Source organism: Mus caroli, unplaced genomic scaffold (genome assembly GCF_978045245.1).
Source record: "Mus caroli unplaced genomic scaffold, Mus_caroli_1 scaffold_6, whole genome shotgun sequence".
NCBI lineage: Eukaryota > Metazoa > Chordata > Mammalia > Rodentia > Muridae > Mus > Mus caroli.
This window is the reverse complement of record NW_028227261.1, coordinates 79347423-79365966: the sequence shown is the minus strand read 5'-3', so window position 1 is coordinate 79365966 and position 18544 is coordinate 79347423. Positions and strand designations below refer to the sequence as shown.

Here is an 18544-nt window from a genome sequence, read left to right as displayed (position 1 = left end):
AACCTATAATAAGACATCACCCAGGCCAACACTATGTTATTCACAGCATCTTAAAAGAAGAAAGACAGTAGTAAAGATTGATATTCCTAAAACATTTATGATCCAGACAGGGACAGGAAGTCCCTTAGTGTACACTCACTAGCCAGTCTAGCCTATTTCATGAGTTCCAGATCCTGTCTTCAAAACACAATGAACGAACAAACAAAAACACCAGTTGACAGTGCCTGAAGTATGATACAAGTGATACTCAAGGTAGTCTTCTGGCTATACTAACCCACATACACCCATGCATGTATCTGCAAACACACATGCCCTCACATATGACACATACATAAATACACACACACACACACACACACACTCGTATTACTAGGGAGAGTCATTCCAAAGCTCTCACTTCATTTGACCTAATTAATTCTTAAAGTTAGGTTCATACTAGAGATGATTCCATCCAAGTGGATACTGGAAAAGTTTTAGCACCAATCTTTACTAGTCTTTGAACAATCACAAAGCCAACTTCAAAGATAAATCTTATTAGCCACATACTAATGTATCTTCAAGGGCCCACTTCTAAGTGCTAGTTCCTTGAGCTTTGTATGCACCAACCTTCACAATGGGTAGCCAGAGTAGCCCCCAACAGAAACCTAGCTTTAACCATCATGCTAACTTTGGTCTAGAGGCAGAGGAAGGAGAAAGATCCCCTGCCCTAGCTTTGGTCAACCAGAAGCTACTTCAGGTCTATATATCTATCATTACTAGAACATACAAGGGGAGGAAAGGATGAATGAATAATTTGTCATTCCATACTATAAAATCCTGAATATTTCACATCCTGAATAAGTTTTGCACATGGCCCTTCTGCACATTACAATAGCCTCAGTTCTCATTACCATGATCCTTATCCTATTTGATTTTACAACCATCTCCAGTCAAATGAATCTCACACACAGCAGCCACTTACCAAAACTGGACCACACTATCCCCATTTTTACTGCCCTCCATTGCTTATTGATAGATAGCACTTAAGAATGAACTGAGTGGTACCCTGCCCATTTTTCATCCTTGGTCCTTTATGGCACATATCATGATTTCTGCAATCAGTCCATACCTTGATATCTACTTGGTTCCAATGTGTCAGCAGATCCAAACATAGATCTACTTCAATGTGGGACCATGGGTGTATGGGAAAGAGGGGAGTAGGAGAGAGTGCCTGAGTCCTGACAGAGTTCCAGTGGTCTGGGCAGCAGGGAGGCGGGGTGACTTGGAGGACTGTTGGACACATTCCATGTGGCCCTGGGTGGACATCTGGCTATATTAAGCCACTGACCCCACACAGCAGGTGGTGGACAAGGGGCAGCCCCCGGTACCAGGTTCTCAGCTTCTGGCATCCCAAGTTGGATATGGTGGACAGAATGGGTGCCCGGGGGCAGCAGTCAGCACAGAGATAAGGGAGGAGAGTGAAGGGGGAAAAAGGGGGTGCTGGGTGGTTCCCACGAAGGTGAGAGTCCTTAGTCTAGTCCATGGCTGCAAGCACAGCTGGCAGGCCTTGATGGTCAGAGACAGTCTATGGTTTTAGAGCTTTAATGTAGAAAGACAGGGGGAAAGAGAAAAGGTAGAAAGAGAGAGAGAGAGACTGGCCATGGCCACATAGAGAGAGGGGGTAAGGGAAAGAGAGAAAGTAAGAAAGGTGAAAGCTAAAGAGAGCTAGGAGGGGCCAAACAGCCCCTCTTATAGTGGGCTTGCTATCTTGCTGTTGCTAAGTAACTGTGGGGAGGAGTCTAGCCAGAAGGCCAGAAGCTTGGGATATTGTCTACAAAACTGCTAGCCACATGCCTCTCTTGTGGGGGCTGTGAAGATGGTAACTTTGACAGGAGCCAGGGATCTAGGAGACATGATCAAACGCCTTCTGTCCCATGTAGGTGGAAATTACCACCCATCAGTTACCACTGGGATTCAAGACCTCAGCTCCACTGGAGACCAGGCTGTCTGTGCATAGCCCATTGCCCCACACTTCAAAACCCCAAAGCTCTCTTATTTTACTGTAATAAACAGAACCTGTGACTTTACCACACTGACACTTTCTTTGCATGCCAACAGGGCTCTTCTCCCAATACAATTCCCTGTGTATCTAAGGCAACATTCCATTTCCTGTAAGGTAACTGCCTTTTTACTGCTTCTACCAACTTTGATAGTAGTGGGCTGGCTCCTATCTAATTATACTATATCCTTAGGGCATGTTAGTGTAGATTGATCTGAGGAAAGGAGGGACTGGGCACAGAACCTTAGGAGTTGAAAAGGCAGAATTGGGAAGCAGTGGGCAGTACTGGCAAAGCTGGGAAACCAGGAAGAACTTTTCTGAGAAAAAACAACAACATCATCATCATCATCAACAACAACAACAACAACAACAACAAAACCAAAACCATACACAGAGAAAACTGTTAGCAATTGAAATTTGTGAGGCCATAAAGCCTAGGGCTGAGGTTGCAGAGCAAAGGGAAGCGAGCCAGTCCATTCCATGCATAATGTCAATGTCAGATTCACTTGTCCAACTGCAAACTCTGGAGGAAAGTGATCCCAGGGTATGAGTAAGAGTTTTATTATAATTGCCACCATATCCCTCCAGCTTCCATCTCTGTAAATCAGAACAATTAAAATGAAAGGAGAATTATGTATTTTACAATTGTTAAACCATTTTTTTATAGCCTTTGCTGATGCCGTTCTGAGGCAGCAGCTCTCTACAGTGGCTTTCTCTACTTCCTGCAAATGATTCTCACTGCGAGGCTCTCAGCATTTCCCCTTGGGACTTACTCTACACTTGAATAGACTTACCCATTAGTCATTTGCCTTCATATTCAGTCAGGATTTTTATTTAGTCTAATTAGTCTTCCTTTTTCACACAACTAGAACAAACCTCAATCCTTATGAGGATGTGGTTATAACCTTCACACCTCTGTAGAATTGGTAGCTTCTGCCAGCAGCCAGGATGAAGGGACAATGACTGAAGCTTTGCACCCACCCATGTGTGTCAGAGATTCCAAATGCAGCACACTGCATATTACCCTCCCTAGCTGTGCCTCACAAATGCTTTCCATTCTCTGACATGATGGAGCCTGGATGTGTATTTTTCACATTGGCTGCAGGATCAATGGTACCTTCCTGCCAGCATGGTCTTTGGCTTTTTTGATGAATAAGCATTGAAACAGAACAGGGGCCTCTGCAGCAGGAGTGCCCACAACGAGAGCAACTCTCCATGACATGTCTGCTCTTGCCTACCTTTAGGTAACCAATATCAGGCTTCGATACCCATGATCGAACTGTCTCTTTGCAGGGCTCTCAACACATTCCCAGCAAACACAACACTTTCCAACACTTTCTTCCCCTTTTATTTAAGATGTTCAGAGCTCCAAATGTCAGGCACACAGTGCAATGAGAACTATCCCACAGCTGATAAATTATTCATTTTTCAGGAGCTTGCAATTGAAGTAGCACTAACAGCCAAATACCTGAAGCACCCCCGAAAGACATAAAGCATAATAACATTCAAATCTTTTTCTGCATAAATTCCAAAGGTTAAGTGCTATTAAACATCTTCTGTTTACCAAGAGATATGCTCTTTGAACTTCCTTCTAATTAATCTGCTCCCAATAAACATCACTAACTAAGGAGAGTGCAAAAGAGACCAATCAAGTCCTTCTCCTCCCCTTAGCTCATCTCACTAGGCTAAACAAGGCTCTTTTCTGATGTGCTCAGCATGCTAAGAAGGTGAAGATGAGCTAAGCCAAAAGCAGAGGTCATCACATTATGAGCCTAGGACCACACTGAAACACAGACACACATTTATTTATGCATAATGCGGCCGCCCTTTTTTTCCTACTACAGCAGAGTTAAAGAGTTGCTCCAGGGACCCCATGTCCACAAGTCCTAAAATATTTACAGTACAGCCCTTTCTAGAAGCACTGATGGACCTCTGGCTAAAAGACAAGTGACACATTTTGTACTAAGCTTTAATGTTGTATGTCCATAGATTTCTTTGCATAGGAAAAGACTACATTTAAACTTCTGTGACACAGTATACCACTTCTATCATAAGGTAAAGACATCAGAAAGGCCCAAAGAAATGGAGGGCTAAGGCTACTTAGTCAGCTAAGAAATCCATTTTATGTTGATGTGTTGTATAACTTTTCCTCTAGAGATGTGAGCAGACATTTATTTACCAAGGTATGGAACAGATGATATGCTAAAGAAAGGATTTCACCTAAGTAGAGCTTGCTGAACCAATGGATTTATTGGGATTCCTTCCAGAGTTCCGTGAGCCTGAGGAAGCTCCATCTTTGAAAAGATCAATCTAATAAGCAGGGATCACTACTCACAAGCTGCATCCCTGGGATCTATGCCCTTGCTACAGGCATCTCAGCTGAGGCTGTCCCCTCCCAAGCAACTGCTCACTGCTAACAGAACCCTAGAAAGCGGCCAGATGAACATTTTAACCTTCTGAGCTTCATGATCCTTATCAGTTTCAACATTACTATGTGTCAAGAGTCACTCTCCTTCCTCCAGAAGACAGGTCAGCACATGTCAATTGTTGGATGCTAGAGGAATCCCAACCACAGTGTCATGTACATTCCATTCAATTACTGCACCTCCTAGGGCTTAACAACTCCAAACCATATGGAGTTTGATTCCACTTTTATAAAAAGGAACTGGGAACTAGGTTGTACACATGCTACAACAGGAGTGCATTGTTGTATTTGTGATCAAATCTCAAAGTCAGAGCTTACTGCTGACAACTTAGAATAAAAGGAGCAGCTAACGCAACAGGGAAACCTAAGGAAAAAGTAATTTCATCATAACATACTCAGTTTTCCAAATGGATAAGTTTGACTTTGCTTATATTAATTTAAAGTAGATATGTCAACCTACAAATTACTTAGGGCTTCTCTGACAGATGTATCATTCTTGGACACGTTATTACTGTCTTGTCTGACTCTACCTCCACTGACACTATCATCAGAGAGATCCTACATGCCCGCGGTGGCCAGTTCTGGGCGACTTTTGACTTGATGCTAGGGTAGCATCATATAGCCCCTGAGGCCAAGGGCTCTAGCTTCTTGTGTTTTGCTTGCTTAGCTATTCTGCTTCTTCTGTGAGAAAAGGTGCAGAGAGGTAAGTGCCAGGTGCTCCATCCGTCCTCTGCCTCTTTGCTCTAGGCACTCCATCTGGGCTGATCCTCGGTTGCTTCTTAGTGAAACTGGCCACAAAACTTCTAGCAGCATATGGCTGCTGGGTGTCCTGGTGCCCATGTTTAATCCCAGCACTTGGGAGGAAAATGCAGGAAGGCAGCGAGTTCAGAAGAAGCCTGGGCCACATTGTGAGACTAACTTAAAAAACAAAACAAAACAAACAAACAAACAAACAAAAAACCAGAAACAAAAACAAAAAAAATAAGGCAAAACAAAACCACAGTCTATGCTTACAATGTTCAGGAACCAATGACATCAAAATTTTAACATGTTTGAATGAGTATGCAATAGGAAGATTTGAGTTGGGACAAAATTGACTTTAAAATAAAACAAAACAATATACTAATAAATTTAAATTAATATACTATAATACAGATCATGGGTGAAAATGGCTACATTTATTTAGCACGTTTTATGTATCAAGTGTCTAAGACTGTAAATTAGTTAACTCACTGAGTCCAATATGATCCAATATTCCAGGCAACAAAACTGGAGCATAAAGACTTGAGACAAACTTGCCCTGACTACACAGGTATAAAAGAGCTGCGATTTATCATTCCAAACTGACATAACTGATTTCTCAAACCAGTGAATGCTCAATCATACTTCTGATAAAAGATTTCTCTTTCAAACCCTGTCTGGCATACATATATGGACAGCAGTCTCAGGCCTAAAAAATGCAAGGCTTTATTCATAGGCCTGGGCCCTACAGAGTACAGAGGTTTCAACAAAGACTCACAATGATGAGGCTACATGCAATTTGATAGTTTTTGTTGTTCTTTTTGTTATTGTATGATTGCTATTCTCTTAAGTGTTGTCTAGATCTAAAAAACTATCTCAATGGGTAGCAATAGAAGAATGCTAATGTCTGCATATGCCAGGCATCATTCATATGTACAAAGGATGGAATGGAAACACACCTTCACTAAGTGCTTACGTATACAGCATTCACAGAATGCACAACCAGGATCCCCATTAAACCTCACAAGAAGATTTAAGAGCTATGAGCAGGTCAGAAAAACTGAGAAAATGACTCCAGGTAAGCAAAGGCAAGACTATAGAATGTAAATTAAACCTCCTTCTTGGTGCCCCATGCTATTCTGAGAGAACATTTGGTTTAACAATTGTGTACAAGCCTACATTCCCACTGAACACAAAATGAAATCCAGCCTAGCCATGGTGAATTACCTCTATACCCAGCACTTTAAAGGCACAAAAGGAGGATTGCTGCAGGTTGCAGATCCGTCTTGTCTATACAGAAATTTCCAGATCAGCTAGAGCCACATGCTAAGACTTCCTTTCAAACAAAACAATAACAACAAAATAAAACCAGAAATGAAATCCAATCACATAAGCAGTAATGATTCCTTCATATAATAAATGGAAGAGTATTTTAGGAAAGACTTCATTTAAAAAACCATCTACCTTTATAGGCAATATTACTGAGAAATCACTTTCAAATCCTACTGCTATTAATTTTGTCTAACTTGAAGAGTATAGAGAAAAGACCCATTAAAGATTTTTTTGTCATTCCTGTAATTTCATGTTGGTCATTCAATTAGATCCCTCCTTTAAAAAGGTCACTTAATTAGTCATCTAAAGCAAAGAATGGAGAAAGCATATACAGTTCCAACATAAAACTTAATCCACCTTAAAAGGAGAAAAACACTAGCCAGAGATAAACAGAGGAAAGCACACATGGAAAAGCATGCTTCTGCCTTAGTGTTCCAATCTACATTGGCTAATACAAAGGACATTTCAGCTAAACTGAATGGTCAATGAGTTGCTAACTTGACTGGGAGATTATGCAATTACCATGAAGATGTCTGTTTGGCTCCAGTAGAGGACAGTAGCACTGTAGTCAAGATATTCACAGAGCATTCCTGTTTCCCTACACACTCACATGCAAGCTCCTCCTAGCAGGGCTTCCAGCTCTGGCTCCTCTCTGCCTAGCAACCTGGCCTTGTGAACCTGTTGTGTTTCAGAAGCCTGAACTTATTCTGTCTTTTGAGCCAAATAGGTTCCTTCTTCTTGCCTTTCAACCTTTGAAATCCATTTTTCTAGAGCTGGATCCTCCCCCACGGTTAGCTTGGGTCTGTCCTAAAGTGGACAGCACCTTCTCATGAGTGCAATGAGTGCAGATCATATATTCCCTAGGTTCTCACCTTTCATGATGCTTACAGTACTTTTCCTCCCCCAGTCTCAATCCTCACTCTTTTTTTTTTTTTATCTATACCCACATCTTGTTCTCCTTGTACCATACTCCAGTAAGGCAAAAGATGTAACAAAAACCTGAATCTGATTTTTTTGAGGGCACAGAGAAGACATTTGCTGACAGAATATCACTTTCAAATTATATATGGTGATAAAAATTTATATTTCTGACACAAATATAGACATTACAGGCTTTTTGGCACCCATCTGAAATCACTATAGGTTTGAATGGTCATTTCAATAATAAGCAAAATCATTTCAATTTTATTGTTTTATATTCATCATAAACATTTATTCAATAAAAAGACAAATATTTAAATGTATTTAATAGATTTGTTATCCATTCATAAACACAAACACACAGAGGGAGGTACTTTGGATTATTATATTTGCTGTAAATTAATGTATTATGTATAACTTTATTACACTGAGCATATAAGCACTTGCATATTTTAGTGGCAGACTAAATAATAATAGTTGTTATAAATGATTGCCATAATACTATTCTGTGATTCTCACAGAAACCAATCTCAAATTATAGCATGAATCTATAGCTTGTATTATAAAACAGATCTAAATTGAATATCTTCTATAGTAACACAGTGAACTTCACTCATAATTCTAAACTGTTTCTGAAGTTAATATTTTTAACAAATATTATGATAGAGATGAGTTTAAATGAATGGAAATTTGAAGATAAACTATGACATGCTGTCATAGAATCATATTTCAATCACTGTACACCCCTTCATATTGTATATCCAAGACATTGTATGTAGGCACATACATGATAGTTTTGAAATGGCACAAAAGAAACTAAAAGAAAAACCACAAATGTATAAGTTAGATAACTTGTCCAAAAGGAGCATTTCCCCCAATCTTGATCCCTAGTCTTTTAATTCATGATTCATCATTTAAAGATTATTCTCTGTGTTGGAGAGATGCCTCAAAGGAGAAGAACACTTGGAACTCTTGCTGAGGGTCTGAGTTGAATTCCTAGAACCCACACCAGGCAGTTCATAACAGCCTGAAGCGTCAATTCCAGAGAAGCCAACACCCTCTTCTGTTAGCTGTACATGCGTGGGACATACAATGTACATATAGACAGGAATGTCTGTCCCATTCCCTCACCTCCTGAATCTATCTCTCTGTCGCTCTCTCTGTCTCTCTTTCTCTCTGCCTCTGTCTCTGTCTCTCTCTCTCTCTCTCTCTCTCTCTCTCTCTCACACACACACACACACACACACACACACACAAACAAACCTTTAACTAATAGTCAAGAGAAAGATGGTTTAAGGATTGAAACATTTTTTAAGCAACTGAAGCACATGTGTATGAGAAGAAGGCACAGCTGCCTCCGAAGCTGTCAGTATTTGAAATAGGTCTGGCACATAGTATCTGAATGAGGAAAGTTAAGGGAACTAAACCCAAATAAGAGTAACATTAGAAAATCATAAACAGCCGTAATTACATGCCAGGGGGCTATTAAAAGTAAAACGCTCAAAATCTTAGACGTTGCTGTATCCTTCACACTTGGGGCCTCAACCCAGACAATGATCAGAGATAATGGGAAGTTAAACGTGGTTGTTTCTTTTTTAAAGCAAATCCCTATGCACTCAGTCAAGTGCTCTGAAGTATACACATGTTGGCTTGGTGACACAATGTTAACCTTACTAGGTGTCTGCCGTTCTGTGGAGAGCAATTAATTCTGAAATCCGCAGAACGGCCTCAGAGGAGCCCAGGACCAGAAGAACAGCTGTGATGTGTTCCTTGCTTCAGACAGCTGGTTGTAGCCAATGCAAGCACTTTAAGATTAAGGGAGGAATGAAGAGATCCAGCCTTCCTAGATCAGCACACATCAGTCAACTCAAAGAAAAAGAGAAACAGACTGCCTGAATAGCTTTCTCATCCTGTCTCACTCAAAAAGCCAACAGACTCTACCTTCCGTTTGTATTGACCAAAAGGACCTTAGCCATACACCTGAAATAAAGAGCAACCTTCATCTTTTCTTTTAACATTCTAAGAATAATTCGCCCGTCCTCTAATTCACACAATTCAAATGAATAGTTCGAGAATATGCTGCAGACTTAAGTTCCCTTACTCTTATCAGGCCAATTTAACAATGTAATATTTTCATCACTAAAGCGACTACCTTTTAAAGGATGTTTATATAACTTCAGAGATTGGGAGAGACAACAACCATAACCTAAAATAAAAAGATTTTTTCAATAAGAAATTAGTGTTCCTTGTGCAAACTGAAGCTGCCTCCTGGGAAATGGCCAACTGAGTAACAGGAAAGTAGCCAGTCTACTAACTAAGTGGGAACATGTCTCCAGAGCTTCTGAAAATGCAAACATTGCACCATATGGATTTTTGTCTCTAAGTGGCTTGTGTTGCTGCTGCTGCTGCTGCTGTTGTTGCTATAGTTGCTGTTGGGTTGTGCAACATTTCTGACCATATTAATGGTCATTTACTCTTTTCCTCAGCATGTTCATGCCCATCTTCTATCTGGGTCATTGGCCTGTTTACAGAGAGTATCTCCAGTTCTCTACTCCAGGCAGCTCAAGAAAATGCCTTACCATTGTCAACGAAAGGGGCAGATAGAACATCTCCTGATATCCATTCTGCTCAAGTTCCATGACTTTTACCTTCGTAATTCTATAGATGAGCTTCTTTGAAAAGACTTCCTAAAGAACACATTTCATATTTCTTCTGATTTTCAGTTTAACTCCCATGGCAAAGATTTATAAAGATCTTCTATGTATAGGATTTCTCGGAAAGCAGGCTAGCAAATTTAACACAACGCAAGAAGGCCTGGCTTCGCTGTCGTCCAAAGTTTATAGTCCCCAGATAAAATGAAGAATTTCAGCAGAGGATCTAAGGCAAGTGCTTGGTAAAAATGGCTGTTGAAGGTAACAGAACCATTTCTTAAAGCCCCAGCCTGTGTCATCAGCTGGTCTGTGTTTTATTTCAATTCCTTTAATGTTCACAGCACTCAAGTACTAGAAATTCTATTATTCTCTCACCAGCATCTGTTATTGTCATCTTCCACATTCCAAACAACAGGACTGAAGGTAAAGTATATGATTTACTGAAGTGATAGCCAGAAATCAAAATCAAATTCTAGTGAATTCCAGCAGAGATGCCAATCCATCCACTGCAATGAAAGGGATTTAAAAAAACAAAAAAGGAACATATCCCCAAAGAGCAGGAAGTCAGAGACTTTCATCCATGAGAAAAAGACTATGTTTGTGGTGACATCAGGAAGGTGATTGCTTCAGCATGGAGAGAAAATGAGCGAGGCATCACCACTTAAGATGAAAACCTGACAGAAAAGCCACTGAGAACAGATGAACCATTTCAGGACCTAAGTATGAAAGTTTATGTTTCTATCAAAGGACTGATAAAATCTGAGACCCAGTTATAGTAGACAAAATGTAAGGTGATTGGCATAACCAAAAGATGCCAAGAGTTGGGTTTTGGTATATATATGATATTTTTCAAAAGGGAGGCTGTACAGGGAAGGAAGGAAGGAAGGAAGGAAGGAAGGAAGGAAGGAAGGAAGGAAGAGAGTGAAAATTATTACAAGGAATTTTTCAGACAAAAGATAAGAGGTTTGCACTGGAGTTAAAATAGTAAAGAGAGAGAGAGAGAGAGAGAGAGAGAGAGAGAGAGAAGAGAGAGAGGAAGAAGGAGGAAGGAAGGAAGGAAGGAAGGAAGGAAGGAAGGAAGGAAGGGAGGGAGTGAATATTATTACAAGGAATTTTTCAGACAAAAGATAAGAGGTTTGCACTGGAGTTAAAAGAGAGAGAGAGAGAGAGAGAGAGAGAGAGAGAAGAGAGAGAGGAAGAAGGAGGAAGGAAGGAAGGAAGGAAGGAAGGAAGGAAGGGAGGGAGGGAGGGAGAGAGGGAGGGAGGGAGGGAGGGAGGGAGGGAGAGAGAAAGAAAGAAAGAAAGAAAGAAAGAAAGAAAGAGAAAGAAAGAAAGAAAGAAAGAAAGAAAGAAAGAAAGAAAGAAAGAAAGAAAGAAAGAAAGAAAGAAAGAAAGAAAGAAAGAAAGAAAGTGAATATCAAATACAAGGAATTTTTCAGACAAAAGAGAAGAGGTGAGCACTGGAGTTAAAATAGTAAAGTCTAAATTTATGTCTAATTTGTGTGTGTGTGTGTGTGTGTGTGAGAGAGAGAGAGAGAGAGAGAGAGAGAGAGAGAGAGAGAGAGAGAGAGAGAGAGTGTGAACCTGGATCTAAGGAGTAAACCTTCTGACCCAGCATCAGTAAGATGCTTATCTTACTTATTTTCCTTCCTTCCTTCCTTCCTTCCTTCCTTCCTTCCTTCCTTCCTTCCTCCTTCCATCCTATTTCTCTCTTTCTCTCTCTCTCTCTCCCTCTCTTTCTTCCTTCCTTTCTTTCTTTCTTTCTTTCTTTCTTTCTTTCTTTCTTTCTTTCTTTCTTTCTTTCTTTCTTTCTTTCTTTCTTCCCTGTACAGCCTCCCTTTTGAAAAATATCATATATATACCAAAACCCAGCTCTTGGAATCTTTTGGTTACGCCAATTTCCTAACCATTCTTTAACTTGACTCTTGGACCACAGTTCTCTCATAAATAAAGTAAAAATAAAATAACTAGCAGAATCACACAGAGCATTCAAGACTAAGAGTAAAAACAACCACAAAAAAATAGCCTTTTAGAGAAATTGTGTGGTCCAGTAGGACTCTTTAAACCAGCAACAGCAAAGACTATAATTTCCTAAGGGAATATTATCACAATTTCTTGACATATATTTGAACTAAGACTCTAAGAGTTCGCCTTAATGTAACAACACTTAGCTATGGCCTTTTCCACCATCAGTTACAAGACAGAATGCAGGCTCTTTCAAGATATTTATTTCAAAGGGATTAAACTGGCAGTAAATTAGCATAGTAATCTACAGGGCAGTCTTCTCATTCCCCAATCACAAATTATGTTTTTATACAAAAGCAAAAACAAGATTTTCAGATTTCTCAAATATCTACGGCAAGTCACTATTAAATTTTGAATCATAACTCAATAACTGAGATCAACATGAAACATGGAAAAGGAGAAAGAGTATGTCATTATGTTCTAATGAAGACATAAGGAGACAAACCCACAGCCTACATAATAAGAGCCTGACAATAATAGTATTTTTACAAGATGATGAAACCAGCTATTCCTTGACTGTTACATGGTTTCATATTTTTCAAGTGTTTTTAGAAAAATGAATGACATAATATAATGAGATATAATCTGTATATAATCTAGATTTTTAAAATTTTGTTTGTTTTGTTAACATGATACAAGTTAGCATCCACTGGCAATATGGAACCTCAATTGAGAATATGCCTCCATCAGAATGGCATGCAGAAAAGCCTGCTAAGCATTTTCTTGGTTGATGATTGATGTGAGAATGTCTAGCCTACTGTGAGTGGTGGCACCTCTGGGAAGGTGATCCTGGGCTGAATAAAAAAGCAAGCCAGTAACCCATGGACATCGAGCTTGTGTGCAAAACTCCACAACAGTTTCTTCTTCAGTTCCTGCCTCCAGGTTCTTGCCTTGCTATTCTGCCCTTACTTTCCTCCATGTTGGACTACACCTTGTGAGATAAGATAAATCCTTTCTTCTCCAAGTGGTGTTGGGTGAGTGTTCTATCACAGCAATAGGAGGCAAAGTGAGACAGTCATATAAGATCTGTGATAGAGCATAGAAAGGAGAAAAAGTAGGATGTAGACAGGAGAGGTAGGAGAGAAATGCCATCGGTGGCAGAGAAATGTAATCTCAGCAATGCCTGTCCCTCAATTCTTGACATCTGTCTGCCCTTTTCTACCACAGCAATAGCAAAACCTTAGCTTCTCCAAAGAAGAGGATTTTTCTGTCTGCAAGGATGATTTTCTCAGATATGTAACTAGTAAGGTTCATAAAAACACACAGTTCTGATTTTACATTTAAGTGGGTTCCTAGGGTCTTAATACGCTTTTGCCAAAAATGAACAATGATGCAAACAGTTACTTCTGGACTTTGGCCAAAACAGAATTCACAAAGTTATACATTCAATTGCTTTCCAATAAAGTAAATTTGTATTTTTGAAATAAGTTTTGACATAAATGCCTTTACAATAACAATGCCTTACATTTGGATCTTTCCCCCAATTAATTATTTCCTGGCATGGTATTAGAAATTCCTTGGCTTAACCTTAAACCAATACTTCCAAGTGCTAATTAGCCGAATATATATATATATATATATATATATATATATATAAATTAACCACAGAATGTTGTGCTTAGAACATGCATACTCCACATGCATTCAATTAATAACATCATTTTTTTTTCTCCTTGAAAGATTCCTTTAGAAAATAGATCTCCATTTAAATGAAGCACTTGGCTGCTAGTGAGGGAATTCTTGTCAAGACACAATTAATAAGAAAGTGCTAAGATGACATAGGATCTTTGTCTTTGAGATATCCTTAACATGAATCAAATTTAATCTCCCTGGATAGCCAGTGGAAGGAAAAGCTAATGACTGCAGATGTTATACATGTTAATCACACCAGGGGACTCCCCAAGAGAAGGACCAAATCACATATGAACTACAACACTCCTGAAGAAATAGACATGGCAGTACAAGCCAGGGACAGGCACTATTGTCTCGTGAATGCCATAGAATACACAAGGAAAGAAACAGATGTAATCAGTGTAGAACTAGTGATCACTAGTTACAAAGAAGATATGATCATCTCATTAGGTGGTAAGCTATTCAACCACAACCCCAGTTTCATAAATCGAGTCCAGACACTGCAGCTTTAGTGTCTGCCTTGCATAGAATTCTTTTCCCACTTCCAGACCCTCCACCCAGCCACAAAGTTGTCAGTTCTGCTTGATTTGTTTGAATATTGCACTCCACGACAGCTGTCGGAAACAGTACATAAGAACAGCTGCTGTGACAGCTACAAGGGCCTTGCAAGTTTAATTGGGCTCAATGTGACATTGTGCATTTCTCTAAACATAGAAATATCCATACAACTAGAGAAATCTCTATTGGGTCTCCACAGTGTTTACATATTAACACTACCAATTGGTCAGCTACAGTTTAAGTGATATTGTTGGTCTTGTTTTATCTTTGTCACAAGGCTGGTAGGAAGTATGAAAAAATGTATAAAAACAGCAATAAGCAGGAGGAGCAGTTAGACACACAAGCAAAGAGGCGTTACACAGAAGACGAGGTAGTGGAAGAGACACATCAATAATCTCTTTCAAAGGCTGGCAAGAAGCCTAGGAGGATCCCACAGTGTTTCAGGATATACTTCCCAAGGAAATATATTCAGAGCCCTGAGCCTGGTGCCAACTGCAAACAAAACCACTCATTATTGCCACAACTCCCTAGAGAAGGGCAGGATGGCTTACTCTCAGCACAGGCACAGAGGAAGAAGGTGAGGAGCAGCGACAGCGGCCTGGCCACGGGCACCATCCTGCAGTTTGTCAACAGCATGAACCAGCAGCTTGGAAACTCAGCCTAGGGAGCCACAGCGACTGCTCTGCTCAGAAACTTCAGCTGGAACCCTTTTAGAGCCTGTGAAGGGAGGAGACAAGAAAAGGAGAAAACACAGAGACATTTAGATTTCTCACTTTTTTCCCATGTCCTACCACAACCTAGAAAGACATGCTCTATTGTAAAAACACAATAAACACTGGAGACATCATGTCTTTGTATTGGGAAATAACTTGGATTGTAAAATGGAGGGTTTCTAGCATCCTTGCTGCCAGGCCACCTACAACCAATCATCAGGAACTAATTTCTTTGCCATCATGTGGCCACTACATTGTAAGGGGCGGGGCACAGGCACTTCATACAAAAATCTGCATAAGCGCATCATGGAAAAAGGCACATCAGAGCCTTAAGAAATGCCTAATAGAAGTCTGTCCATCTATTAATGACACAATAAAGGAAGGCTTATATGGATGTTTTGCCTGTGTGTGTGTGTGTGTGTGTGTGTGTGTGTGTGTGTGTGTTTGTGCCACCCATGTATATACCATGACTGCTAACCATATTTATGCCTGGTCCCCATAGAGACCAAAAGCACAAGTCCAATTCCCCGAGACTGGAGTTACAGATGGTTGTCTACTACCATGTGGTGGTGTAGGGAAGCCTTGAGCATACATGAGCAGGATTTTAACAAGATGAGAAACAGGTATTCCCCTGAACTCCATGGAGAGCTTTGAAAAAAGTAAGATGCTGGTATGCTGAAGTAGGGATGGCTTGTTAAAACAGAAAACTAGGCACCGCAACAGGTTACACTTCTGAAGCTCTCTCGTATTCTCTAGACCTTTGTGTTCCTCATGTCTGGGAAGTGTGGATGCAGTTCTGGTTTGGGATCCACACGGTTTGTGAGGGCCACAGGGTTGGAATGAGGTAACTGTTAGGAGTACAGAAGATGATACAAAAGGGAGCACAAAGAGACTCTTGGCTATCAGTCTATGTCTAGTGATCTTTACCCAGCCAGCTCAAAACAAGCTCTATACCATTTAAGAGCTGAAGAGAAATAGAAAAACTAGGCTTTGGGAAAATTCACTGACATTCGCTGCATCAGGAACAATGCAGAATGCCACTAAGTTCCAGGCGAGACATAATAAAAAATTCAAAGGTGATGGTTTGTCTGGCAAGATGGAATAAAAAGTGCTGCTTCACAGAACTGATGACCTTAGTTTAATCTCCAAAACCCACAGAAGAAAGAGGAAAGCAACATTTAGAAGTTGTCCTCTGAGCTGTACACATATCATGTCATGTATGAAAAAAGTCATACATGTTATACATGCATATGAGCATGCACATGTACACACACACACACCATAATAAATAAAATTCCCTTAAAGCCCTTTCACCCTAAATAATGAGTTGGTGGCCACAGCAGTGGAAGAGTAATGGGAGGGAATGAGATGATCACAGACAGGCTCTAAGAAATAATTTGGAGTGTGAATCTCAAAGTGATGTGTAATTATGCTTACAGAACCTTTGGTAAACACAGCATAGCTTCCTACAAAGAGTAGCCCAAGTAAAAATAAATAGTGGAGAGGCTGTGCCTGAAAATGTAGCCTCCCCTGTCTCAGTGATGAGAACTTAAGACCATCAAGATTCATTTGCAAAATGAAGCTGGACACCTTTTATTTTCACATCCCTCAATGTCTGAAACACATGACACTCTTGACAGGGTACAGCAGAGATACCCATAAACAGCCTTACACCTCAAAATAAGTGGATCTCAAAGGAATAATAATGCAGCTATTATATACACTTTGTGTTTTCCCACACTGAATTTGAAAATTAAAATAGCCTCTTTATTAAGAAAACTGGGTTTTCGTTAATATGCGAGAATAGTTTGTTTGGATGCAGGAAAGATACAGCAAAAGGGAAGAGCAGAGTCACTCCCTAATTACCATTCTACTCTCTAGGCCCTTCTTTGGTTTGTTTGTTTGTTTTGAGACAGATTTGTGGCATGAAGAAGTGAAGCTGAACACTGAAACACATCTTGAATCTGAAAGCTAGCCAGCTGTTCCAGAACAGTGATTGGTTATCAATCTCATCTGGAAAACAGCTTATGAAGCAGTTCGCGGCTATCAGCTGTTGGAAATCGCAAAGCTTCAGAGGAAAAGAGCTACAGGAATCAGCTCTCCTCGCCCTCTCTCCTCCCCCTGCCACTGCCTCTTTCTCACGCCAGCATTTCAGATGGCAGCAAAGTCCAGGAGACATCAGTCCTGTCGGATTCAATTTGTGTCTGGGCAAGCATATCAGAGCCAACTGCTACATAACGACTCTGAGCCATCACAGCGTCAGAAACCCACAGAAGCTTGCTCAGGGAAGGGCGCTCTCCCTCTTCCATGCACTCAGCTAAAGTGTATTAAGACCCAATTTTCCCAAATAAGTCTGCAAATGTTCCCTCTCGCTTGGGTCGGTGACAGGATTTCACTCTCTAAAAATGAACGCTAACATGAAAAGACACATTTACACTTAAATAGGCTATGCCCTTGGCTAGTACATCAAGGAAGTAATCAGAAGTGTGCAAAAATACATATACCAGAGGTTCACTCCATAAACACCAAAGGAAATGCTGTATCGCATCAGTACAATGAAATTGATATTGCAATACAAAGATGGGAAATGAGTTTTTAGGGAGCTATTTAAAACAAAAAGAATGATGGTGTTTGCCTTTAGCCTTTTGGGGTAGAAAAAAGGAGGCAAGGCAGAAGCTGCTCTGTGTTTTAAGACATGAGAAGAGACAAACTCTGCCTCTCACACCTTGTGACACTCATTAACAGAAACATACAAATAAAACTCACATAGGATAAACCCTTAGCCAGACTCACTAGAGGGCACAGGGAAAGCATCCTAATTAACAAAATCAGAAATGAAAAAGGAGACATAACAACAGATCCTGAAGACATCCAAAACACCATCAGATCCTTCTACCAAAGGCTATACTCAACAAAACTGAAGAACCTGGATGAAATGGAGAAGTTCCTAGACAGATACCAGGTACCAAAGTTGAATCAAGATCAGGTTAATGATCTAAACAGCCCTATATCCCCCAAAGAAATAGAAGCAGTCATTAATAGTCTCCCAACTAAAAAAAGCCCAGGACCAGATGGGTTTAGTGCAGAGTTCTATCAGACCTTCAAAGAAGATCTAATCCCAGTTCTTCACAAACTATTCCACAAAATAGAAACAGAAGGTACTCTACCCAACTCATTCTATGAAGCCACAATTACTCTGATACCTAAACCACAAAAAGACCCAACAAAGATAGAAAACTTCAGACCAATATCTCTTATGAATATTGATGCAAAAATCCTCAATAAAGTTCTTGCTAACCGAATCCAAGAACACATCAAAACAATCATCCATCCTGACCAAGTCGGTTTCATCCCAGGGATGCAGGGATGGTTCAATATACGGAAATCCATCAACGTAATCCAGTATATAAACAAACTCAAAGACAAAAACCACATGGTCATCTCGTTAGATGCGGAAAAAGCATTTGACAAGATCCAACACCCATTCATGATAAAAGTCTTGGAAAGA

General features: G+C 40.1%; 1 protein-coding gene across 25 annotated transcripts in view; it reads right to left on the bottom strand.

Annotated features, from left to right (window-relative positions):
• Positions 1–18544, bottom strand: part of Ptprd (protein tyrosine phosphatase receptor type D) — a 2287128-nt gene that overhangs the window by 371108 nt on the left and 1897476 nt on the right. For all 25 annotated transcript variants that reach the window (XM_085839214.1, XM_085839210.1, XM_085839224.1 and 22 more), the window contains one exon: positions 14875–15040. In XM_085839214.1, the coding sequence (XP_085695340.1) occupies positions 14875–14959 (85 nt within the window). In that variant the 5' untranslated portion in view covers positions 14960–15040. The remainder of the gene's footprint in view (positions 1–14874; positions 15041–18544) is intronic.